A 27,544-nucleotide genomic window follows, 5' to 3' on the forward strand; every position below is an offset into this window, starting at 1 on the left:
ATCTACTGGCCTAAAGCTTTTGCAGATCACTGAGCCCAGTTGTGTTACTGCAGTCAACCATGTCATACAATCCTGCATGTAAATACATCACACTGTTTCTATTACTAGATAGGTCATTACTCACTCCTTTCCAGTCTAAAGTCTTGCACATCTGACAGATAACAAATTTGGTTCCTAGAATACATTTATTAACATTTGCCTTTTTCTTATATCAGTCTTGTTTTTTTACTGAAGTAACGCCTCATTTACTCTTTTACTTCCCTGCTCCATTGCCAAAAAGCAGTGTTAGCCCTAATGTCAATATTTTGAAGTATTTAATGCTATACAGCATCTTCATCATTTTTTAGACTCAGTGTTCAGACTGCATGAAAGATTTTAGTTTTCTACTCCAGACCTAATTTACTGAAGGAGAAAAAACCCCAACCCCAACCTTCCCCCAAACCAAACCCTTAAAAAAACCAGTCTTTTAACTAAGTTAGACTGCACAGCCAATATATTTAGGACTGAAATATACCTGTTTAGCTTAGGAGACATACCTGGAAGACCACAAGGAGCACATTCATAGAATGCTTTTGACACCCTGAATATGTAATACCTCACAGTCTCAGAATGATGACAAAGCTGCCAAATGTTTTGTCAGAGCTTCTGTTTGGCTATTCCAAATGCCTAGAAGGCCCATGAAGAGGAAAGAAGTCCCACCAATTCCTGTAGCTGACACCAACCTCAGCCCAGCAGCCAAAGTGCTCCTGTGAAGCTCAGGAGCAGCCTCAGTGCCCCACTCAGCAGAAATCTGGTGGTCAGAGGGGAAGTCTTACACACAGCATGGACACACCATGGTAGATGGTGACTTCTGCAAGGCACAACTGAGAATATCAAACTGCTTACCACCTTCCAGATGACAACCAAAAGACCAAACTCCTGAGGAAGCTTTTCATGCTGTCATAAAAAAAGGTAATTTATGCAGTTTCTAGCTGAACAGTTTTGTTCTCACTCTATTCATATTCAAGGTAGCTATTGTTTTGGACAGCTGATGTTGATAGATAAGCTACCTGAAACTAAAGGCAAAATGGTAATTTTCCTTTTTTGTGTGTGATGGCTTGATTCTAGTTACAGAATAGTTTCTTTTTTTGGCTAATTAAATACAGATTTACATTTGATAATTGATGTGTCAAAAGGCCTGTTATGACAAGTCCTGGGTTAAAAGAAACAGAGAGACAAGACAGTGCCTGCTAAGTGTGATGCTGTTCAAGAAGCTCTATGAGAAAGGATCTGCCAGCACTCAAACATGTTCAAGCCCTCCGAGGCCCAAATGACCAGAACCTTCTATCACATCAGAGCAGCAACACTGCCCAGCTGCTGTGGTACTGAGCAATGGCAAAACTGTCAGACCAGACTGACTATTAAGCTGAGGCAGGATGATGTAGTCTTGCTTTCCTACTGATGTAAAATCCTGTGTGTTAAGCATCACAGTTAGTCCCAGGTTTGCAATATTAAATCTGACTTTAAAAACTGACAATATAATTTGTAAAAGTGCATACAGTGATTCTCATTCAACAAGATTTCAAACAGAATTACTTTCAGTCTGACATTCCAAAACAGTTGAGGAAGTCTACCAGCTGAGGTTTCCTCTTTCTTCATTTTTGTTTATTAGCATCACAAGACAATCCTGATCATTCTCTTGTCCCAGAACATGTCCTGTCCCAGAAACATTATCATTGTGTCTCTACCCTCTTTCTTCCCTTACTGGGGAATAAAAAGCAGCTACAAGTGGTACCAAAAATCAGGATCAAAGTGCCTCTGTCAGCTCCTCTGTGATTCTAATACCCTGCTGGACAAAACCTCTGAAGCTACTGCTGAAGTCAGATAAATAAATAGTAGTACTTTTTAACAGTTTATTTGTGCTGTATAGACTGTGACTAAAACTCCAAGCTGAAGGTACTGATTTATAGCATAAAATAGGAAGTTAGCTCCTTCATTACTTCACTTCCAAGTTCTTGACTTAAAAAAATTTTGTTTTAAAGAAAAAAATTCCTACTGTGCCAAATGGAAATGAAACAGAAGGTATACTAATCTTCTGAGATTCCTTTGAGGTTTCAGAAGATAACTTTTCCAAAATCAGCAAAACTAACTGAAAATGAATTTTTCAAGTGTGACTGGATTTCAAACATATGAATCTTACTAATTTTTGCATGAGACAAGTATCTTCCCCACAAGTACTTAGCATCTTGCCTATTTTAACACTTAATAGAAGTGCTTTTGCAAACCAAAAAAAGCTGATGATAATTACATATTACTTGCATTACTAGTTACACTGACAGTTAATAAAAGCCTTTTCCTTCAATAAAGTGCTTTTCTCTTTTAAGGAACAAGACTTGCCTAACAAAGAGAGTTTTGTCATTAGAGACTAAATGCAAAGACTGTTTCAACTCAGCCCTTCCTAGTTTTAGTCCTGCTTCCATTACAAGTTTAATTTGAAAAAAAACCTCAAACCAACCAATCAACCACAACAAAAAAACCCCAACCAAAAAACCCACATCCCAAAAAAATGCCCAAAAACCATCAAACCAAAAACCCCAGAAAACAGAACAAAGAAAACATTCTAAGCCAGTCCAAAACAACCAAGCCTGTTAAACCTTATTAACTGACAGTGTGTAAGTTTTTCTTCATGAACAGTAGGTAGAGCATTACAATGTCTCAGGTACCCATTGGCCAAAACACAGATCAGATCTAGGAACAGCATTTGAAAATGGAGGGAACTTTGGGGGTTTGTTTTTGTAAAGAACCACGGTCCTTAGTTCATTCTTAATACAGATCTTATTTTATAGTTTATATAGAAGTCTTTCAGATTGAAATTGAAAAGTTAATATAAAAGGGAATTTTATTTTCCTAACAGTTTTCCATGGAAACACTACAATTTTGTTCAATGCATAACAACTATCACTGAATTTACCAAATATTAAATGAATACCTGACCAGTGAACCTAGCTCAGATTAGCACCCACCAGTAACTGTGATGCTCTTTGTCCCATTGCAATGGTTCTTTGCAAATACAGTATAAAAAGAAAGTGTTAGAAGTATTTACTGGCTCTGTTTGAAGAGCAAATGTTTTTCAAAGTCAGGAATTCTAATTAATCACCCTAGATTACTAAGAACTTCAGAGCTGTGCTCAATTCAAAACTTACTGAAAAAATGAATGTACAGCTTTAATAAAGGACTTTTACTTAAGAATTGATACCTTTACTCAATACACAGTTTAGCATGTCCTGATGGTACAGATTAATTAAAATGTTACTGTTTAAATTACATTATCATTATGAGAGCTGCCTGCAACTATTCAACATTAAAAAAAGATCATAGGATGTCCTAACAGGAGCAGGACAGAGCTCCCCAAGAGTCATACCATGTGCCCAAGAATTTCTTGAACTCTGTCAGGCTTGGTGCTGTGACCACTTCCTAGGGGAGATGTTTCAGATGAACTTTTTCCCAATATCCAAACTACCCCTGACACAACTTCAGACCAGTCCCTGAGTCCTGTCACTGTCAACACACAGAAGAGTGGTGTCAGAAGAGAAGTGCCTGTCCCTCCCTTCCCCTCACAAGGAAGGTGTAACTGCAGTGGGGTCTCTCCTTGTTCTCCTCCAGGCTGAACAAACCAAGTGCCCTCAGCCACTCCTCACATGGATTTCCCCTCAAGGCCCTTCATTCACCTTTGTTCACTCTCTTGGGGCTTTTATATCCAGCACTCGAGGTGAGGCTGCCCCAATCCCTCCCTTGCCCTGCTGGCCATGCCAGGCCTGATGTTCCCAGGACAGGGATGTCCCTCCTGGCTGGAGGGCACTGCTGGCTCATGTTCCACTCTCCACTGCCCAGGAGCCCCATGGCACTGCTCTCCAGCCCCCCATTCCCCAGGCTGTCTGTACATCCAGAGCTGCTCCATCCCAGGTGCAGAATCCAGCACTTGACCTCGTTGAATTTCACATGGTTGGTGAATGTCAAAATCTCCCTGCAGGGCCCCTCTGCCTCCGAGGGGGACAGCAGCTCCTCCCAGTTCAGTGTCTTCAGCAGAGCTACTCAATGGAGCTTCGAGGCCGGTGCCCAAGTCGTTGATGAAGCTGTTGAAGAGAACTGGCCCTGAAATGGAACCTCACCACTGACCTGTCACCAGCTTGAAGTAACAGGTTTCTGATGTAGAATCTGTGTGTGTGTGTATAGTTCAAGTTAGGTGTGTGTGATCAGGTTTTAGATTTAGAATTCTGATTGCTTGTCCAAATGTTCTCATTAAAATAAAACAGAAGCATGCCACGTACAAAAGTGTTATTTTTATTTTCCTTATGAAAAGTTGTGGATTTTCCTAATAAGCAGGTTCATTTTTTCAAACAGATCCCATGATGTTTTCTCCTCAAAAGGAATGCATCCAAAAAATGCAATTAAAATCTGTTGAAAAGACATGATTGGGGTGTTTTATATGGCAGTAAGCTTCCTGCTGTAGATAGTCCCCATTAATTCTTCCATTTTTTCCTTTTCATTGCTTTCCATTCACCTTCCTGTGTAGCAAGGCTACCAAGAAGCTCTTTCACTTTTCTTTTTCTGGCTGCATCTCTGTAAAACAAACATTCAACATATAAAATATTTCAGAAATATTATTTTAGGGAAAATAAGTTTACTTAAGAATAATTATTAATTAATAAAAAGTCCAACAATTCCTTAATTTCACCAACACACCATTTAAATGAAAACATTTTGCATCCTCTTAAATTAGAGACATGAAACCACAAAGTTGAAAACACTTTAAATAACCCCTACTGAAAATGTTTGCTTTTCCTCAAATTGTCCCATTTTATTTAAGTTTAGTATGGTTGCACATTTATGTCAGTCCTGGCCCACAGTGAAGAAATGAACACATGGCAGGACAAGCCCCAAAGTGGTGCTGAGCCAAAGGCTACATTACCTGTCCATGATTTCTGAGAGCTGCATTCTAGCCAGGTATTGGTTGTCTTTCCGAATCTCACGGATGGCTCCTTTGAGCTCACGTTTGTGCCTCTGGATCAGCTGCTTCCTTTCTTGCTCCTTCTTGCTGCCTGCCTGCTTTCTTCCAAACTCTAAGCTGAAATAAGAATGCATGTATAAGCACAGAACACCTTAAACCCACAACTTTTTCATATTTATAAGGAGAGGTTTTGTATGAAAACTCAGTATTTTAATTCCTGCATATTATATGGATAAGTTGCAAAATAAGAAGTTGCCCAATGAACATACTGGAAAAACACTCACCAGACCTTGTAACTGCACTTCAATTCCCCATCTGCAGCCTGCACTTTGAACAGACTGAAAAATCTAGACTAGAAGAATGGAAGACATCTGAAGAAAGATGGAACCTACCCATACATCTTAAATTTCTGCAGATCTTCTCAGCAGATGCATTTTACAGAAGAAGTCTGATCAATTACTTGGGGATAAGTGTGTATGGCAGAGCAAAGCTGTCCTCTTCAATTATTAGAATAAATAAAAGTAGACACTTTGTGCCCCTGTAGATAACCAATATGGCTAAATAATTCAGCAGCCAATATAAAGCAGATTTCCTAAATAGAACACTGTTCTATTATCTACAAAACTAATTAGTGTTTTTCACCATCCATCTCTTACCATCATATATTTCATGTACCTTATGAGCTACTCACTCTTATTCTTCTGACTTGAGAGCCTGACAGAGTATTCAGTAAAGCACCTGACCATATAATAACAATCTAATAATCTTGAAATTTGTTCATTTATAATTCATTATATGAGCAGGAGTTGACTTTCAGTGCTATTTTTCCTACAAGATAATATTTGTTCTTAAAATTCCTTCCCTTTTTTCCCCCCTCCCTACCACACAAATAGATGTCCCCTTGTGAATTATACACAAAATCTAGCTGAAAAACAGTTGCTTTGTGTCCTGCTTTCCAAATCCATTCTAGCTTGCTACGAATCTTAAGGTTTAAATGCCCTTTTCCTTTGCAGCCAGTGTTCTTTACTTACACTTTCACAATTTTAGGAGTATACTGTTTCAATGGCACTGGCTTCTTTTTCTCACATATCAGTGGGGTATAGTGTTTTACTTTGTTCTCCAGCTCTCTCAGAGCACTGTGATACCATTCCTGAAAATGCAGAACAAATTGTAAAAGCATATCAAAGCCACCATAAATCAAAAGCTATTGTAAACTGAATCAACAGTAATGCTCTCCCCATGTATTTTTTTTTCCTGGGTTAAGTCACAGCTACTCATTAGGACACTGCTAACACTGACATGCTGCAATCCAAGATGGATAATTCTTAAAAGCCTTTGGAAGTCTATTAAAATGGTATTGTGAACAGTAAGACAACTCTGCCTGCTGGAAGTTTCACCTAACAGAGGAAGAAGCAAGACTAAAGGCAGTTTAACTCAGACTCTTCCTTTCATGGTAATTTTAACAATGACTAGTTGTTGTTTTTTTTTTATTTTGATGGCACAAAACATAGGCCATTTGGCTTCATCTGAGTAAAATTTTGTTCTCTAAGGACATTTTAGAATGCTTCTTTGAGGAAAAGATGATTTTGCTACATTCAGAAGAGACAGATTAAAAATGTGAATCTCATTTCTAGAAAATCAGCAACTGTCCAAGGTAAGGTACTGACCAGGCTTATTTATGTTCATTTTACCTACACAGTTATAAGTTTTACCTCCCCAGTTTGGTACATGTATTTATTTTACCAAGGTCTTACAGATTCACTACAAAAGTACGAGAGCAGCCAGATGTCCATCTTACTCTTATAAATTATGTCACTCATGGAATGCTACATTATTACAAGCCAAGTGCTGTTCTCTTCATTTAAATAGGCAAGACAACATATACAATGGAAAAATACCTTTTCTAAATATTCTCTGTTCTTTTGTTTTTTCCACAGGAACATCAAAATGCCTGAACCTCAAAAAAATTAATGCTTATACTTGGTTTTTTTGTTTATGCACAGATGAAGATCACAGAATTTATTAATAAATCAAACATATAAATTATTTAAATCCTGAGGAATACATACCTGCATTTTTTCAGGATATTCATTAACTGGTATATGTTGTGTAAGGAGTATTCTGACAGGATGCATTATTTCATGGAATGATGGTAAAGATTCATAGAGAGCTGAACATTTTTTAATAAGGTCAAAACACAGGGCTAGACATGATAACCTGTTAATGCACAAAAAATTAACAATTTCAGATGCAAAAACTGCAATGGATTTTCAAATAAAATCAACTGAATTAATTAAATTTGGACTGTTAGCAGAATCCATTAAGATTGCTTGGCAGAACCAGCTACAACTGGAAATAGTTGTTAATTCAGACTAAAAATTTCTCTCTCCTAAGCAAATACCAAAAGAATTCCATCAGCAACAAATCTTTATGTCAGTGCACTGAAGACAGCAGAACTATCCACTAGTCTTGTTTTTAGTTCTAAAGAGCACTGTCACTGACATAACACAACAGATGATTTGGTATTTTTTCTGTTCTGCACTTCTTACGTACCTGGTATGATTTATCTCTGTTCTGCTGGCTTCCTTTAATCTAGTCACAATACTCAATGGCACATTTTGCTTTTCCCAACTTTTCAGATCCTCCTTATCACATACCAACAGCAATTCTAGATTTTTCCCCACTGGTGTAAATGGATGCACTACAGTATAGCCTAAAAAACCAAGAACAGTCATTAAACAAGGTCACTTGTACGCATTCCTTCTGAAGAAAAACAGCCAACTCATTTTACATTTTTAATTGTACTGCCTTTCAAAATACTTCTAGCTGTATTAATTTTTTCTAAAACCATGGAAAACACTGGAGCACAGGAACATAGGTCAGTGCTCTAGTCACACTGCCCAAGTCACAGAATCCAAAGGCAGGGACTGGCAGAACCAAGTACTGTCCACTGTAAAAAGTCAGGTTTGAAATTAAGGAACCTGAATGTGCTCAGCTCCCTGGGACCTTGGGCATCTGAGGGTCCTGAGGAAACTGGCAAGATAAAGCTCCTAAACCACTTTCATATTTGAAAAGCTGTAGTTCCCAGTGACACATGCAAAACACAGAGGTACTCAGTGACAGGCACCATGGCTTCATTGAGGGCACATTGTGCCTGACAGGTTTGGTGGCCTTCTATGACAGGATTACAGCACTGATGGGTAAGGAAAGAGCGACTGATGTCGCATACCTGGATTTGTACAAAGCATTTGAGACTGTCCTGAATAACATCCTGGTCTCTAAACTGGAGAGGCATGAATTTGACAGGTGCATGATTCAGTAGATAAGCAATTATCTGCATGGGCAGAGCCACAATTGTGGCCAATGGCTCCATGTCTGGATGGAGATCAGTTATGAGGAGGGTCCCTCAGGGGTCTGTCCTAGGACCACTGTTACTGAACATCTTGGCTGGGGACACAGACAATGGGACTGAGTGCACTCTCAGCAAGCCTGCAGGTGACACCAGGGTGAGTGGTGGGCTTGATACTCCATGGGAAGGGGATGCCACCCAGAGGGACCCTGACAGGCTTCAGAGGTGGCATCATGTGAACCTCATGCAGTTCAGTAAGACAGACTGGGAGGTTCTGCATGTGAGTGGGGCCAATCCTGCACATGGACACAGACTGGGCAGTATGATGGATGAAGAGCAGCTTTGCAGAGGACTCGGGGTACTGGGGGATGACAACCTGAATTCTGAGCTAACAAAAGCCAAGGCATCCTGGGCTGCAACAAAAGCTCAGCAGGTTGAGGGAGGGGATTCTTCTTCTCTACTTCACTGTCATGAGATCCCACTTGAAGGAATGTGTTCAGCTCTGAGGTTCCCAGAGAAGGACACAGACCTGGCTCAGGAGCATCCAGAGGAGGGTCATGAAGATGACCAGAGCACTTCCCATTTGAGGGAGCTGGGGTTGTTCAGGCTAGAGAAGGCCCTGAGGAGACCTTACAGCAACCTTCCAGTATTTAAATGAGGCTTACAGGAAAGATGGAGAGGAACTCTTTATCAGGAAGTGTAGTGATAAGATGAGGGTAACAGTTTTAAACTGACAGAGGGTAGATTTACACTAGATAAAAAGAAGAAACTCTTCATTATGGGAGTGGTGAGACACTGGACTACAGGCTACCCAGAGATGTTGTGGATGCCCCAGCCCTGGAAGTGTTGAAGACCAGGTTGGATAAGGCTTTGAGCAACCTGGTCTAGTGAACCCCCCCCATGGCAGGGGGGGTTGGAATTAGATGGCCTTTGAGGTCCCTTTCAACTCAAACCACTCTGTGATTCTTTGATTCATTCTGTGGATGGGGAAAGTTAAGACATGTAGGTTCACATTTGCCCTGTGGGAAACAGGATGCACAGTGAAACTGCAGCTTTGGCCCAGGATGGAGCACTGGATGTACTTAAAAGGACAGGGCAGGTACAGGACTTTCCCATGGGGTCACAGGCAGAGGGCTTTGGCCAGAAGGTGGTCATGGGGCACAGTGAGCTGGAGCAGGGAGAGCTGCTCCACAGCTGCAGCCCCAGAGCCTCCCCTGTGAGCCCACAGCAGGGCCCTCAGACACACTGTAAACCTCTCCCACTCCAGCTGAGGGGGTTTAAAACAGGAGGAGCATGGAACACAGAATATACATGGAGCAGGGCATATGGAAAACACTAAAGAATCCCTAGGCACACATCACAAGCTGATCTGTGAAACTACTTATACAGCAATATGAAGGAAGCATCTGAGAAATTTCTTGGCTAAGGGACAAAATAATTTGCATTCTCTGTGCTGGACCTTGGGGTCTTTTTCCCCTGTTAGTTTTCCTTATGTCCTGCAAGCTTGCAGTGGAATTGGCTTCAAAACTTTTTCAAACTTTAAGTTCAGATTATTTACATATTCTACAACCTGTACATGGCTCTTCAAAGACAGGCCAGAAGACAGTATTTAAATAAAGGTTTTTAAGGTTTGAGACCCAAAGTTATAAGACATCATGACACACACAGGCTTATGCAAGATCAGGAACTAAGATATGTGAGTTTTATTATCTGCTTTACTTGTGAGAGGAGAGCAGATCTCATTAACAATTCAATTAGCTAAAGCTATCAACCATGACAACTCCTTCCCACTCCCTCCACCTACAGGTTTTCTTTTTTAAGGTAATAGTTTTTACTCTAAATCAGATTGTATTTCAGTCTCTTATGAAGCTGCATTCCATATATCTTTCTCATGTGAGAAATTTATGGATCAAGAGAATAAAACTAAAACATTAAGAGTTTATTTGCTGACTCTACTTAATGTTAAAATTGAACCCTGAGAATTTTTTTTGTGTGACAGTGCATCAACATTCCAGAGCTCCATGCCTACTTATTTTAAAATATTCTCTGTTGATAGCTAAACCATCACAACTACCAGAAAAACTTCCACCATCAATATTTAAATAACACAATTGGATACCTTGGGAACTTCAAAACATCAACACTGACTGGAAAGTTCTCAAAGAGAACACTGGGCCTCTTATGTATCTTTTACTGAGGTTTTTCTTACTGCACAGAAATCAACACCATGCAAACTTAACTAGCTCAAAATCATTAACAGAAATCAAAGAAATATTTTAAACAGGGTAACAATTGATCAATGATTACCACTAAAATTTTTCAAGTATCTTATCTAATTTTGTAGAGTCCTGTATTATAATTTTACTAAAACTCTCTGCAGATTAAATATTGCTAATATACATAAAGGAGAGAATACTTTCAGTACTATGTAACCCACCCACTCCATAACCTCTTCCCACTTCCTTCTAAGGGCTCAGCTGTTGGTGTTCTGAGAATCCAGGGCTTAGCTCTGATGCAGCCCAGCTGTGTAACCTTGGCTCACACTTCAGAGGAAACTGCTAAGCTGTGAGAAGCAGCTAGGGAAAGGTCTGTGGAGTACAGCCATGCCAGATAATAAAGGTGAAACTGCAGTGATAGGTTTGTTGAGAAAAGGGATCAGTAGTAGTTCAAAAATTCAAAATGGAAAAAAAAAGGCAGCATGGAAAGGCAAAAAAGTCTTGAAGGGAAAGGAAGGGAGTTGCCTACTGAAGTACTGGAACACTGACAGAAGCTAAACCTTCCTCAGCAGACTGATGACTATTTAGAGAACAGACACTTAAGGATCTTATCAAGAGGTGTAAGCATACTAATACACTACACTAATATAGTGTGTAGTTCATCAAATCCCAGATATCTTGTGAGTTTATCAAATAATTCCAATTTTCACTTGGTAATATCCTGCCTGCAGTCTCCTCCTGCATGCTGTGCCCAGACAGAAATATTAACACATGAATTAGTTACTATGCTCTGACAAAACTCCTCAAAAGTAAATTATTGTCACTGAACTGGTCAACAAAAAGAGCTCCAGAACGAGAACAATTTTAAAGACAGAAACTAATAAAAGAAAAAAAATTGAAGAGAGACTGGCAAAATAAAAAAAATTTGCTAACATAGGGATCACACTGAAAAGATAATTTTGTTATCCCTGTTGTCTGTGCAAATTGCCAAGTTTACACACTTATTTTACTAATCCTGCTTGTGGGGATAGCTGCCCTCTATGACAGTACTGCAAATCCATGTGAAATAAGTGAAAACAGCAGCTTTGTGATATACATCTCTCATTTAGGTGATATGGCTATTAGCTGAAGAATAAGGCTACCTGCAGCATGAGCTGCTGCCTCACTGAGAGCTTACAGGGTACTCATCAGGAATCCATTAGGAACTCTGAATTTCAGAGCACAGTCCAATCTCATAGTCCGTTTAGAATGACAACACTGCAAAAATACTGCACTGTGGCCAACATGAGCTCATTTCCTTTAATAACTTCAGTCCTTTCCTTCCTGCCAACAACATGAGAGGATCTAGTTCATAACAAGATGCCCAAGAATCAAGGTTGTGTTTGGCTGAACTTGCACATGATTTTGGCCTTTTGTTCAAAACCAGTGAAATCAGGGTGAAATATTCATATTTAAAAAATTTAAAAGATGAACCCCAATACTAAAATGGACTCTAAATGAAATACTCATTTACTCTAAACAAACTCACCCTGGGCCTGGCTTTTGGGTAGAGAGATGTGAAGTATTCCAAGAAGGAAATTGATGAGTTCTGGTACAAATCTTCTGGAGAGAGATACATATTCCAGGAACAAGCAGCATATAAACAACCCTTTAATAACATCTTGCAATGTTGTAATGCGACACTAAAAGAAACAAAAAGAACAAAATATTCCTAATTAAAAGTCTATACATCACAAATACAGGTTCTCCCAAAAAGAGGAATTATGAACCACATTGTAAGCATTTGAAGTCTATAAAATTACAGCCTTTGATCTTTGATGAGAACTGCACTGGCTTTCCCTGGTCCTTAACTGAAGAGTACCTGCAGAACTGAGTAACAGGTTTATCAGAACTCATTTAGCCACTAGAAGGTGCTAAACCACAAACAATAAATCCTTCAGAAATGAATCAGTGAAATAAAAGGCTCTGAGCGACTTGGCAGCAATGGAGCAATTAGCTCAAGACTTTTGAAACATACAAACAGGATATTAGCATAGAAAAAGAAGGACATATTTTAACTCAATGCACTGCATTAGGTACATTTTCAAGGAAAACAAACACTGCCAATTTTTAAGTAAAAAACCTCTCAAGTATGAAGAAATGCAATATATGGAAAAGAAACCACTAATGAATGACTTCAGATTGTATTCAGTCTGTTCCATTAGTCCCATGTAATTTACCATAGAAGGAATTACTTTGTGACAGCTTGAAAAATTGAAGAGATATGGTTTTGTGAGTTGGACTATAGCCTGCAAGGGTGTTTTCCTCTTCACCCTTTCTTCCAATTACTATCTGTGGCTATACCAAACACAGAGCTACCTTTGCAAGCACATTTCCACTATATACATTAATACTAACACACATATTGGAAGTCTGAGGAAGAAAGAATATATGTATAATATAATCCTGAGGTACAACATCACAGACATACCTTAGTAAGTAGCTGACTCATGTACATAAAAGCAGGTGTTACAACTGGGTGCCAGAAGTCAGAAGTTGGAAACAGCAGAGATACAATTTTCAAATAAATAAGCTGATTGCACATAAAACAGAATAAGGCAAAATATAGTTAAGACATTATTCCCAGGATCTTGACTTTATACATATGTAACTTTTGAATGAATAACTGCTACACAGTTATCAAAAATACTACAATATACATAATTTTGAGAAATCTGGTATGATATACACGACTCATTGAGACAACTGTTGAAGCTAGATGAGAAAAAGGAATATCCATTATGAGACATCCATTATAGGTCTAATATTGGATTGAGGCAGCTGAAAGAACAACTAAGAAGGAACTGTGCCTCCCAACCCCCTTTACTCCATGAGAACCCCATCTGATCCCCTTCAGCTCACCACAGTCACATACTCTCACACCACAAACACAGGAGCACGTGGCCACACAGGACCTGGGACACCTTTCAAACCAGTCCTCAACACAGACAATGAAGTGATCAGAGTCCTCAGGCACTGGCACACACCAACAAACAGTTGCAGGCAAAAGAACTAAGCAGTGATTAGGTGCATTTTAATTGAAGGGGATTTGAGTGACCTCTCAAGATCATATGGAAATTAACATCAGCTACAAGGTAATTATGAAAATTATTTAAGTGGATATTTACACAGTAAAGCAGATGGAAGTAAAGTTTCATTGCTTCCTCTCTGCTCCTCCTCAATTGTGAACAAATACTCTCCTGAAGTGTTTTGGTTACTAAATATTCTGAATTGCAGGCCAAAATAACAGCAGGCATATGAAAAGCCTACTAAGACAGCTGATCTAATAGCTGACAGCTGATCTGATACTAAGACAGTTGATCATTCAAACAAGTGCTTTGAGAGTACAAAGTGATATAATTCCACTTTAAAAGATAATGATGGCCTGCAACCTGGCAAAGTGCAGTGAAGGGAATGAAAGCCAGAACTGTGACTGGTGTTCTAAGTGTGACAGTGACAAATTAAAAATAAAGTTAAAAGCTCTTGACAATACATTTCCTGCAAACCCCAAATATCCTGAACAAAGACTCTTCAAAACAACTCAATATATCTTCCAAGCTGTAAGAACCAAGGCTTCAGTCCATTTTCCTTCAATAGTCTACTTATTCCATTCGGCAGCAGCAATTCATCAAGCTGATAGAAAACAAGTAGCTCCCTCTGAATTAGATTTATGGTTTGTCTTTGAAACTTTACTACAATTTAAAAATACTCATTTTCCTATGCTCTCTTCTTGAATTCTCCAAGAGCCATTTACTTAGACACTGTAAAAGGAATCTGTTCACATTTAACATGGCAAGTGAAAATGGGCTATTACCAATACAACAAGGAAAGAGATTCTTTCCAAGTCACTAATTTGGCCATTATCATATATAAAGTACTAAGAAATGTTGTAATTTTATATCCATAATAATACTCTCTTAGTTTGTTTTTTGTTTGGGTTTTGTTTTGGTTGGGTGTTTTTTATTTTTGTTTTTTTTTAACCCAAGAGATATTGCAGAGATATTGCACTTCTATGGAGTACATTTTTTAAACATTTGTACTTAACATAATTAAAGAAGTCACAACATAACTGATAGTATCACTTCTTCCTAAAACTACCAATTTAACTTTCATCAGGAAAACAAAGTGTTCTGCTATGAAGACTGGAGAGATAATTTTAAGATCTTTCCCCTTATTAATTCCACAGTCACACTTTTATTCTGAAGAACGTGTGTGTGTATTGTTTGTTTGTTTCTTAGGGGTGGGGTGTTTTTGTTGTTGTGGGCGTTTTTGTTACAACTTATCTCCAGAAAGGCATTTTAAAATATCAAAAAGCCTAGAATGTCATAGATGCTGATAATTCACCACATAATGTCATTCTGCACTTATTATCATTCTCACTAATGCAAAGAGATTATCCCAGCAATGTGGATTTGTTACCGTGTCTAAGCCTGGAAGTGTTGCACGGCCTTTGACTTCAATTACTTCTTCCAGATCGTGTGCAGCGTCTCGAAGGATAAACCTGATACTGTCACTGGCTGCCTCAGGAAACATCTGGCAAAGATTGTACAATGGCCTATTAACAAGAAAGTTAAGTCATAATCAAGTTATGCCACTGATGTTAATAAAAAATTGATTTTTAAGCACCCATAGGAAGATTTCTTGTGTTCCATCTGTATTGTAACAATGACAAATTGCCTGCAACAAATATTCCTTTTTTAGAATATAAATTATTATTGTAATACTTTAGTTTACAGAGACATGTATTTTTCATTTGGCCTTCTGAGAATTCCTGAGTTGTAGGTTTCTAAATCTTAGATGAAAAATAATTTTAAACTTTAAAATACACTCTTAAATCATTTGCTATGGTTATGATGTATCCTTCTGAATCTCCTGACTTTAGATATTACTTCAGTGAAGTATGCTGGCTTACACTAGACAGCCCACTATTCTAAACACTCTTAGGCAATATTAAACAACATGTAAGGCAGCAATGTGGTTAGCAAAATTATTACTGCAAACAAGAAAAAAAAAACCCAAACAGAAAGTTAGATCAGCTCCTGGCCTATGCTTAGTGCCTACAGGCATATGCAATCTGGAGCCTGAATCTGTTTGGTCTCCCAGCATTTTTCAGTGAAATTTGTCTGCAGAGATATTAATATATCCCAGTTCTAGAAGACAATCAAAATGTATTTATTCTTTGGTACAAACCATGTGTGACAGTACCAATGGGTCAGCGCTCTTCCTGATGAATGCAACAGAGCAATGAATGTAATACTGCACGGAACAGGTTCTGAAAAACTTACTGACTTTAGTAGGAAATGAAAAAAATATGCTGAAAACTACATAAAAATAACTTGAAAGAAACCTGCCTATCCTGGAAAGTCAAGATAAGAACCACAGAGCAATTTTGTTTGGAAGGGACCTTTGGAGATCATCTGATGCAGACCCCGGACAAAGCATGGCTAACTTCAAAGCTGGATCAGGTTGCTCATAGCTTTGTTCAGTTTTCTCCATCTTCACAGCTTCTCTGGGAAACTAATTTTAATGTTCAGTACCTTTTCTGAGATTTTTTTCTTTAAATCTAATTGCAATTTCCCTTGCTGCAGCCCTTGCCCACTGACTCTTGTCCTTTGCTGTACACCTCTGAGACAAACTTGGCTCTCTCCTCACAGCCTAACTGCCTGTCAGGTACTTGAAGACAACAGTGCCAAACTGACAACTTCCTGCAAAGTGTTCAGCTGGAACTTCCAGATGAGCTTACTGCAGCACTTTAATTCCATTTTCATCCAGATCTCTGAGTGAATTCACAGAACTAAACCCATGGAAAAAACAGAGATTGCAACAGAAACTGCACAGTGTCAGCGCAAAGCTTAAAATCCTTGAACAGCTGTCCAAATAGCCTCCTAGACAAGAGTTTCATGCATATATGGTATTACTTATCCACTACCCACAAAAAGCATCTTGCACATCAAAAAATATGTTCTGAGGTTTTGAAAATCTCTTGGTGCAATTAATAGATCAAGTAACATGTGAAACAAAGTTAAAACATAAACACTAAGGGTTACCAGCTGCCAACAAGTTCTACAGGATATTTCAAACAAGCAACAAGCTAAATGCTTTACTCTAGGTAGCTTTTCTCTTTAAACCCTGAAGGAGCAGAAGTCCATAGGATTTAATACTTACAGGACCAGTTTGTCAATTGTTCTGAGCTCTGGTAAATCCAGAGTTGCCAACTCTCCAATATATTCCAAAAGGAAGCCAAACAATTTCTGCAAGAAATATGTTAACATTATTAAGTTTTTCTTCATTGTACATATTCTTTAACAGTGATACAGACTTAGAAAATTAAGATTATCATGTTAATTCTATTGTTACTCACAACATAGGAGCACATATATTTTATACTGCTCCCTAAATACTTACTAAAACTTACTCTGGAATTAGAAGTTATTTTAAACATAAAACAAAACATACTTCCAACTTTGCTTTGTTTCCCACTGCAAGGCTTGGATGATTGCATTTCTGAATCCTCTCCAATATAATAAGCTGTTGTTCTATTGTTCTTCCAGCCAATAAAGACTTGAATGTCTCGTAGGACTCAGGAACTAGAAAATAAAAACAGAAATTGGCCACACAAAAATCTCAAACTTTACATCTTTAATTCAAGTGAATGTGCACCAAATTTCCAATCTGAAAATTAGATTGTTCAGAAAGAAAGACACCAGAAATGTTTTAAATAATTAACTTTTAAACACTAATACTCTATTAGCATATATATTGAATTATTCCTATGAACACAAGTCAGAAAATAACATGTTTTTCAATGCTTAAAACTCAAGTCATCCTCTATTTACCATGTACGCTGAGCAGCACAACTATGTTGACACAGAGCAGAATCAAACCTAAACAAACATTCAACCAAAAATTTAGCATAATACATTTACCTTTAGGTTTAATTCACACCCAATTACCTTTTGTGTGAAGAACATTAAGAAAAGTAACAATATGGCAACAAGTAGAAAATTTTTTTAAAAAACCAAAAATCCAACAACCCTGGCATATATTTAGTTTTTTATAGAATTCAACATACTAGAAGACATCCTAACTAGTTGGGTTTTTTGGAGTTATTTTAATATGACTGCTTTCTGGTTAAAGCAAATCCTGAATGCAATTCAAAAGGCTTTGTGTAGTAAGTCATCTTCTTTGGATGGAAAAACACAAGCACTTAAGGAAGTTGTTTGAAAGGTTGTTTAGTCTTGCAACAGATACTTTTGTTGGAGAAATCTACACTAGGACAATAGTTAGATGAATTATGTACTTAATATGAATGAATGTTTTGTGTACTACTTGAAACATGTCTCCTCCTTCCTGCTAGGCATGGACCCAAGACCAGTCAGACTCTGAGTGCCTCTACAATAACTCAGTGTTACATCACAGGGATTCAACTTCAGAATCTTGTCTCTCCAAGCATCTTCTGACAAAAATGTCAGTCCAAACACCAGAGAAACTGTAAGTATAGATCACAGAATACTGTTCTGGCTTCTCTTAGGTAAAACAGTAGCACTATGGATTGGATAAGCTGGTTGCCTTAAGAAAGGAGCACAGGTATTTTTATTTTACTGCCCTGTTTTTATCTTCCAATTCTGATGCTGCTCAGAGGCACAGAAACTGCTCTGGGATGAAACAGATCTGGCTCCTACTTCTCCAAGCACGATTAGGTTTGCTCACTAAGAAGAGCAGTTACTGGCTGCTCTTTGAATAGTAGAGGACAACTATGAAGCAAAATTTCATGAATGAATGTAAAACCTAGAGGGCAGAGAAACTGACAGGCTGTTACAAACCCCTGACAACAAGGGATCTCTGTATCAGTCCTTTGCTTACCAGCAAATGTATAGGGAAGCTCTGATTTGGCAGCTTCTCTCTTTGGATCTAATTTCTCCACATTCTGTGATTCATTTTCATTTGCCTCGTGTTTCTTCTCTTCTTTGTTCTCTGCAGCTTCTCCTTCACTCTCAAGATCAGATTCAAGATCAGAGTGGCCATCTGCAGCATCATCCTCCTCATCTTCACTTGCAGATTCTTCCTGACTTTCTTCTTCATTCTCATTATCTCCTTCCTCTCCTTCCTCCTCTCCCTCCTCTTCTTCTTCCTCTCCTTCCTCCCCTTTCTCCTCCTCACTTTCAATATTAATTTTTCCATCCTGTCCATAGAGAAAACAATCTAGTTAAAATAATGATAAAGTGACAGCACCTCAACACAATCACCATGCAAAGCTACCTTAAATATGCATCAAGAGCATTTGAGCCTTGCTACCCTGACCAAGCAGTGAATGCTAGCAGTGCCAGCCAATAAAGGATATTAGGGAGAGAACATACATACAGATATAAAAAAGTAGGGTATTTTCAAGGGGCTGGAAGAAATTGGAAGAAGAAGAGATAGTATATGAGGAACAAAAGAAACCACACAGAAGGAAAACTAGCAGATGATATAAAAAAAGACTTCAACATCACTTACAGGAACATTTTTTGTACAAAAATATGTTCCTTCTATGTGTTAAAATAGCAGATCAGATACATATTTGGTCCCATCCTGATTTTACTAATCATCAGTTTAAATTCACATTCCCAATTGGTATTGTCCCCTTCAGGGAGAGCAGCAGTTCCCTTGTTACTTGTGTATGAGAAGACAGAATCAGCATAGATGTGCACCACAGTCAGGGAGACTGGTAATATCAGCTTTAAGGTTATGTTGCTCTGCCACTTTAATCAAAGACATGTCAGAAATCTACTCATCTTCAGACTAAAATTCAGTGGAAGCTCAATCAATACAGTGAAAATTAAAAAAAAAAAAACAAAAAAGAAAAAAACAAAATCCGAAATGCCAAAGAGCCTCCTCTTCAACCCAGCAGGCCAGTGGCAGAGAAAGCTACTATAATAGCAAGAATACAGTAGTCAGGGGACACTTGTAAGACCACACAGAACACAGCACTCAGTTTTGAGCCTTCAAATACAATAAAGATATTGATAAACTGCAGCAAATTCAGTAGAAAGCCACCAAGACTACTGGGGGCTGGGGTACCTGCTCTGTGAGGAGAGGCAGACCTGGGCTTATTTAGCCTGGATATTAAAAAAACCTCCTCACAGTAAGGGCAGCCAGTGCACATCTCTCTGAGCAGCCTCCATTCTTGGAGATTTTCCAAGGACAGACTAGATCTGAGTAAACTGGTGATTTCATAGCTGACCCTGCTCTGAGCAGGAGGTTGAACTAAATGTCTCCACAGAGTTCACTTGCCAACTGTTTTTCCTAATCTTCTTTACAGACCTCTGCAAATTCATCAATTTTAAACCTTACCTTGTAAGACAATAAACGTCTGTCATCTTTATCCAGGATAAAGCCATCAGCTAGATCATCAGCTGACATGTGGCTGGGTCTCTTTTTATTTGCCTCTTCATCTATCCCACGCATGCGACGTAATCGATCTGCCTGTGTTTCACAAGGAATACCACACACAGAGGTGAGACACTGGCATCAATCAGGTAACCACACCAAAACACATCTCTCAAATACTACAGCTAGGGAAACACAAGGAAAAACCAGTTAATTTGGATTACTCAAAGAGTTGGTGTAAAGAAAAAACCCAGCACTTGAGAAATTATGGGCAAAAGCTGAGAATATCTTTTCTTTTGTAGGGAGTACAGTCTGATAAGAGCACACAGTCAATTGGATTAGCTTATTTAAAAGCTTTAAAACTGGGTTAACCAGAAGCATTGTGTCGTCTTATTTTAAAATTTATCTCTTTTGCTTATGGGACATCATTACTAGAAAATAAAAGCTTCTAGAGTGTTTCAGAATTCCACAGTGTTCATCTGTTTCATGTGTGTGTAACAAACTTGTAGTGAACACAACCATATCCTAAGATTTTTGGGATATGGACTGAGCATCAAACTCTAAGATGGTAAGAGTAGAAAATAAAGAAGTATCTCTCTGTTCTGCTATTAGACACTGATGTAATCTGATGGTACTGAATTCACTAGAGTCTTAAATGCGTTCTTAGTATACCAAAACAAAAAGAAAGAAAAAAAGTGAAACATTTACCAAATTATTCCATCTTCCTGTAAGACTCAGCACTCCAGGTAACAGAAATAGCATACAACATTTCCAAGACATTCACATCCCTCTGCAAAGCAAAGCTATGCTCATGCTACCACTGAAAGGCTCTTGCAACAACAGAAGAGAGCAATAAATGACTTGCCCAGTGTATTAATTTAACTGCTGTGCAACATGATACTCCACTAACTTAGGAGCACCTCTCAACTCTGAATAATTTAAAACATTTAAAGGCAAATCAAAGTAACATTCCATTTTTATTGAAGGAAGATTGACTCATTTCATAAACCTCTACAGTCTCATACTAGGCCTATGGGGTTTTTTTGTTGTTTTAGTATCAGATTACAAACACAAACAGAAGATTTCCTGAATTCGCCCTCTGACGAATTGCAGTTCAGTACAGCCACTTACAATCTAAGGTCAAGGAATGAATTTAAGCAGTCATTCCCAAAAGACAGGCCCCAAACAATCTCAGCCATAAATGGTATACCTCGAGCTTCTGGAGTCGGGCCTGCTCCTCTTTGGCCAATTCTTCTTCTGTCTTCAGCCTTTCTGAAGGTTTTGCTTTCATCTCAAATCCAAGTTCTCGAACAATCATATCGTATTCATCAGGCTAAAGAAATATTTATGCAATTGTTTATTATCTTAAGTTTCATTATTCTGCTTTGCAGCCATCCCTCTGCCAGACTAACAGCTAATAATCAGACTGTTAAGATAAAAGGAAAAGACTGCTTCCAAAGCAAGCTGCAAAAACACTCAGCTCAGAATTAAGATAAGGAATGGTAAGAACAGTTGAAGAGAAATTCTCCTGGAATTTCCCCTTTCCTTACTTAAGTTACTCACAACTGAAAAACTTTGAAAGAGTATCTTAAAAAATAACTGGATTACATATTACTTTAAAAACCCTCAAAACACAGCCAGAATTAATAAATTAATAATTTACATTTCACTTTACACTGTCACATGAGATAAGCCTTTGCTAGTTCCACTACATGAAGTGTAGCTTAAAGAAAATAAAAAGGGATGCTGCTATTCAATGATCTTCAACATGCCATGGAGCAAATTAAATCCAAAAATCAATACACCAAAATATGAACTTTTGGCCCAGTATCTTCTGTTGTACTTTGAGATCAATTTTAATGCAAGACTGTACTAGTTAACTGATGTTATAAAATCCGGATTCTACTGCAAAATAATAAATGGAAATTCATGATGTTCTGCAAGAAAATACACATTTCTAGAAGAAAAATAAAAAAGCCCAACAGAATGCCTATTCTTACATTTAAAAGTTTATTTCCTTAGTACAGAATACAAATGATAGAAAAAGCATGAGACCATACGATATCTATTCAAAAGTAAATTATTTTCATTCCTTTTTGAAAGGGACAGAGCCCAATTTCAACAAGGAAATGTCTATTGTCAAGTACTAGTTGTTTCATCAAAGGAACACTCCAAAGGCACTCAAAATAAGTCAGTGTTCCCAACAATTTTAATTCTTCAAGAAAATTTATCTGTCCTACAAATAAGCTGTAGTCAAGAGTATTGTTCAGTCTGCAATCTGTCTCTCACTTGATAATTAAGGAAAAGCAAACTAATTAAAATCAGAGAAATCATACAAATCCCTATATTCCTCCAACTAATCAGATTGTTCTAGAACTGCAGCACTCCTTCAATGTGAATAGCAGCAAACATTTTGTTTTATGAAGTGATAACTTGGCCTTATAGTTCAGCCACTGTAAGTCAAAACTCCAGTTACTAGAACCAAGGAAATCAGTCTTGTTAAAACCTCACCTTGGGTTTTTCTGCTTCCTTGTCCTTCCTCTCTGACTTTGGGGCTTTGCGGGCAATAAGGGTTTGGATTTCCTTCCAGTCTTTGTCAAGTTTTTCTGTCAGTTCTAAGGCACTTTCTCTCCGGGTTTGCCTCTCTTGCTAGAAAAATAAAACAAAAACAAATGCAGCAGTTATGTTCAGATGGACATGACATAGCATTTACCACTTAAAATGAAAACACATTTAACATTCATTTAACAAATGAATTATTTCAAATATTTAACATTTTGAAGCTGCAAACATTCTTTGTGGAAGAAGTACAGAGCTATGCTGAATGGCACAAGGATTGCATTCAGAAAGCAGGTGTGAATACAAGGGGATATTTGGGGATACAAAACAATGGCAGATATACAAGTTATATCTAAAATGCCTACAAAGTCAGACTTTATTCAAGGAGCTTGGACTCCTCTCAGACAGCTTCCTCATTTGTTTACTATGCCACTATTTTTCTATTCTAAAAATACAGGGATGGTGACAGCTTCTTAATCATGCTCATTTATACCTCAGGGCTAAAAACTCACCTTTTCTTGTTTAGATTTGGCTATCATCTCTTCAATGAGTTCTTTCCTAGACTTAGGCTTTTCCTCTTCTTCATCTTGCTGCTCACTTGATACTTTTTTACGAAGGAGGCCTCCACCCCCTCCAAAGTGAGCAGCAGTTAATTCAGCTAGGGGAAAAAAAAGTAGGATGTTAATTTTTCAAATCCACACATGACTGCAAAACTGCTGCTGGGACAGTATCTCCCTATTCTCTGAGAATGGGAGCAATTTTGACTATTGAACCAATCAATCATGCATTAGTCTCATCCCTATGAGAATGGCTATACCAAAAGAGATTATGTCAGACACATAATTTACACTGACAGACACTTGGCATGAGGTAGGATCATGTTTTTGCCCTGTATTTATCCAATATGGAGGTCTAAAGATGCAAGAAAGCACCCAGAAAACTCACACTTTAAATTCTGGCCAAAGGGCTGAAAAGCTCACAGAGTAAAGAAGCTTGCCAGTAGTATGTACCACTTAACCCCTGCTAAAATCCAGAGAACTGGTCTGTGTGTGACTAGGAATTAATCAAATCTGGCTTAAACATTCCAACCAAGAACATTCTCTCTCACTGAGAGACAGTACTGAACAAATGATGGACACATTTACCAGTAATGAAATTACCAGTGAAACACCAGCTGGCACTTCTTACCTGAAAGTGTTCCTCTTTCTTCTGTGTCACTGTCACTATCAACAATATCATTTAGTTTTTCAATTTCTGCCAAAGATTGGCCATAGTGAGTCAATTCCTCATCTTCATTAAGATTATAGATATTCTTCTTTCCATAATTTTGCTAAGAACAGAAAAACAAACCAGTGAAATATCAAAAGATCTTTAGTTCCCAAGCAACAAAATAATACAGCCTTTAGTTTCAGTGCTAGTTGAAGAGATTATTATTCCAGTGTTTTGCTGGAATTTAACTGGAATAAGAACACTGTCAGACCAATATTGAGAGAGTGTCATGTCTCTCTCACACTAATGTACAAATGGACTAACCCAGGAAACTTAGGGAAGCTGAAGTTTATGTATCAGTAACATCAATTTTTAACTACTGCATTTCAGGCCTAATGAAACAGATTTCAACCTATAAAAATTACACTGCTTAATTCTGGAGACTGAGTATGATAAGGCAGAAAGGATAGTACTGCACATTCAATTCACACTACAGAATGACAGCAAGTTACAGAGTTCTGCTCAGCTACTGAATATACTTGATGGTGACCACCTTCTCCTACTTTAGCTCCTAAAACAAAGCAGTCGAGAAAACCAACTAATCAATGAATCTGCTTATAACCAGCTTTCTTGCATGTCAGTGCTCAAAAAAACCTCTGCTTCAAACAGCTGTCTGGCAAAACCAGAAAGAAAAAAGAAATAGAAATTTTTTCATGAAATCTAAGTCCCAAACCTATAAAATCAAAAATAAAGCATTGTCCTGCAAAACCCTCTATTAAGGGGGCGCTCCCAACCTAAAAATTCAAGTGTGCCTTGTGGCTTTGTGTTTGGTTTGGTTTGTTCTTTCCTTTTCTAAAATCATTTACCTGTCTTTCCAGAGTGAATCGTCTGATCATCTTTTCCTCAGGAGTGATTTTGGTGTTATATTCACCAAAACGTTTATCTTTAAACACATTTGTCTTTTCTCTTTCTTTATATTCTTTCAGTAACGTTTGATTGCGCTGGAAGGAAAAAGACAAAGGAGATAAAATTGAAAGAACAGAGTAACTACTTCCAAAGCCAACGTAAAAGACTTCACAATATCCTGTGACCATAGTAATCTTCATATTGCCATCATATTATAAATTATAATTTACCAGAATGCAATGAAAGAGAGGGAAAAATTAACATGAAGAAAAGGTGGGAACCTCATACAATACATTCAAATTAAGTTCTCTTAGAAGCACCCAAGGGAAGATAAAATGTTACACCATATCTCACCTTTATTTTATCACACACAAAACCTGTGCATTTACACTGAAGAATTCTGACATGTCTCAAGCTTAGTAAGCAAAGAATAACATATTAAAGAAAGCAAAAAAGGCCAGCAAAAGTCAGCTGAACTTTTTTTGGTCATTTCATCTAAGACATAAAAGCCTCGAGTGGATCCACACATCTATCCCTGTGTCACTGTTCAGTGTGGGGAAGTCAAGCATCAAGTCAGTAAAAGAAGCTTATTACACCTATCCAAGGTACTTACTGGGTGCTTTTGGGACAGGTAAGGAGACAGGTTTACTTTCCAATGCATAATTAATGACAGATATCTGATTTATCTTATTACGAAATAAAACCCCAAATCCTAAAATGTGATGTACAACATTCATGAAGTTTTCTAAAATCTTGACTAATAGTAACAAAATCTGAAAGCTAATTTATAATTTCAAGCTGAAGATATTATATAGTTTCTAAAGAAAAAAAATGTTGGCTGTGTTTAGGCCAAGAAATATCCATTTATATTTAAAGCACATGAACAGATTCTTACTGTCAATGTGAAAAAGATACTGTGCCATTCATATTACCAGAACCTCACAAAGTGCTGCACTAAAGGAAAAGGCTGGGTTTCCTACTCCTACTCCTTCCTACTCTGCAGCCTCACTGAACATTCACAATCTTCCTATGCTGCTGTAAATGACACTAAAACTCAGGTTTCACCTAATATTGTGACAGTTCTACCTTCTATTTACTTCTTACAGTGACTACTATACATATTTGTAATGTATAATATGTACATATTTATAACGTATAATATGTACATATTTATAATGTATAACATGAACATTATACATTAGTGTATAATGTTATATACACTGTCTCCATAGCTGAGACACTGTATATGAACATTGGGTATCAAAAAGCGTTTCTGTGCTTTTTTTTTGTATTTAATTATTTGATTACTTCTCCTATTGATAAAAAAGAAAATACTTAATGCATCACCTTTCACAATACACATAATATGATAAAATATCTCTTTGTTTTCACTGCATTTGCCCTTCCAGTAAGTGCTTTAAATTCTGTTCAACAACAGCATATACATAACATGCCAGAGAATCTCAGGGACATACTTTCAAATTATCCTTTTTTCAGCTTTAACTTGACCTACATAGGTTTAAACTTCTTTGCTGGTTTGTGTGAAGTGACAGACCACTAAAAACTCCTGTGCTTCACCCAAGAATAAGGTAGGCTGCTGGAATCCCAGATGCATTTTATGACACACTCTCCCTTATGCATCACAGATTTTGGTCAGGTAGCTACTGATGGCAAGAGAGAAAGATAAAGAGGCATTTTGAAAATGGTACAAGGGTTGAAGATAAAAAATTTACTCTTCTTAAATCATATGGTCATTCTTATTACAGCAGGAAACAGATCATTACATCCCAACATACTTCTACAACACGATTATTCAACCTGTGCACAAAAAATCACCAGCATTTGTTTTCCATATCAACAGTAGTTTCTTTGTAGCTACACATTTCTCACTGTATCCCGACCTTGGTGCTCTTTCAGTGTTCCACTATTATATCACCATTACGACATTATCAAAAAGCTGAACATTCTGGGGTGACCAGAACCGACCAACGTCATGAACACTGACCCTGGTCCAGCCGACAACACGTGCCAATGTATTGTGGCCGTGGGTACCTTGAGAAGAGATCCATGCCCACCAAGCAATAGTGAGGAGCTGCACTACTGAGCCCTGGGGGCTGCACTGGCCAGAGCCATTCCCCGAGCTCTGCATCACCCCCCGAGCACTCAGAGGTCACCGGCCACTCCTGCTGTGACAGCAGAGCTGGGCGCTTATTCCTCCTGAGAGGGCTCCAGCCTTATCATCTCCCACATCAACAGACACCGTTCTTCCTCCCTGCTTTGCATGTCCTCTTACCTTCTTGATGGCCTTGGACCGTGAGACACCCGGCAGCCCCACATCATTTTTGGTCTTCCTCCCCAGGATGTCAAACTTCTGCCTGTTGACTTTCACCTCAAAGGGGTTGCTCTTGACCACGGCCATGGCCGACTTCACGGGGCCCTTTGCAGTGGAGGGCACTGACACCTTTTTCTTCCGCTTCGCCGCCTTCCCCATCTCTGCTCCGGCTGCCCGTGGGGACGCGGGGGTGAGGCAGTGGCTCTGCCCTCAGTGTGCGGGGCCAAGACTGGAGGCGCAGACGGGGAGAGCAAAATGGCGCCGAGGGGTGCAAAACCCCCGAATTATCCCTTGGCCTGACCCCTGCCCTCAGCCACAGCTCCGTGAGAGCCGGAAGGGCGAGGAGCGGAGGAGGGAGCGCAGGAGAAGACGGAGAAGAGAAAAGCGAGAGCAACGCGACCCCAGCGCGCCCCTCACCCCGCCATACCCAGCACTACCACATGCGCACCGGCACTTGGCCACCTCTCGCGAGAGCCCTACCCTAGTACCGCGATATTTACCGCTCTGTTCGCCGCCCGCTTTGGGCCGAGGCCGGGGAACGTCTGACGCACTACATATCCCAGCAGGCCCAGGAGCCA

General features: G+C 38.6%; 1 protein-coding gene across 2 annotated transcripts; it reads right to left on the bottom strand.

Moving 5' to 3' along the window:
- Window positions 1–4,304: 4,304 nt before the first annotated feature.
- Window positions 4,305–27,438, bottom strand: NOP14 (NOP14 nucleolar protein). Of its 2 annotated transcripts, XM_071447429.1 has the most exons (18): window positions 26,928–27,437; window positions 24,595–24,729; window positions 23,708–23,849; window positions 23,032–23,177; window positions 22,472–22,609; window positions 21,171–21,293; window positions 19,925–20,056; window positions 18,455–18,773; window positions 17,048–17,178; window positions 16,757–16,842; window positions 15,011–15,146; window positions 13,023–13,124; window positions 12,081–12,234; window positions 7,541–7,700; window positions 7,057–7,204; window positions 6,019–6,137; window positions 4,949–5,104; window positions 4,305–4,599 (listed from the first exon to the last, which is right to left on the bottom strand). In XM_071447429.1, exons 1-18 carry the CDS (start codon window positions 27,123–27,125, stop codon window positions 4,500–4,502), a joined length of 2,625 nt encoding a protein of 874 aa, XP_071303530.1. In that variant the 5' UTR covers window positions 27,126–27,437; the 3' UTR covers window positions 4,305–4,499. The 2 variants fall into 2 exon arrangements, 1 of the variants encoding a protein (XP_071303530.1); XR_011682311.1 differs by lacking the exon at window positions 6,019–6,137 and having other exon boundaries at window positions 26,928–27,438.
- Between the last annotated feature and the right edge of the window lie 106 nt (window positions 27,439–27,544).

Source organism: Agelaius tricolor, unplaced genomic scaffold, assembly GCF_023055355.1.
Source record: "Agelaius tricolor isolate 1412-34295 unplaced genomic scaffold, bAgeTri1.0.p SCAF_24, whole genome shotgun sequence".
NCBI classification, from domain to species: domain Eukaryota; kingdom Metazoa; phylum Chordata; class Aves; order Passeriformes; family Icteridae; genus Agelaius; species Agelaius tricolor.

Coding starts and splice junctions, on each gene's coding strand:
- NOP14 (XM_071447429.1), bottom strand. CDS start 27,125: ATGGGGAAGGCGGCGAAGCGGAAGAAAAAGGTGTCAGTGCCCTCCACT. Junction 22,610..23,031: donor CCAAATCTAAACAAGAAAAG/GTGAGTTTTTAG, acceptor TTATTTTTCTAG/CAAGAGAGGCAAACCCGGAG. Junction 20,057..21,170: donor CCCGACTCCAGAAGCTCGAG/GTATACCATTTA, acceptor TGTGAAACACAG/GCAGATCGATTACGTCGCAT.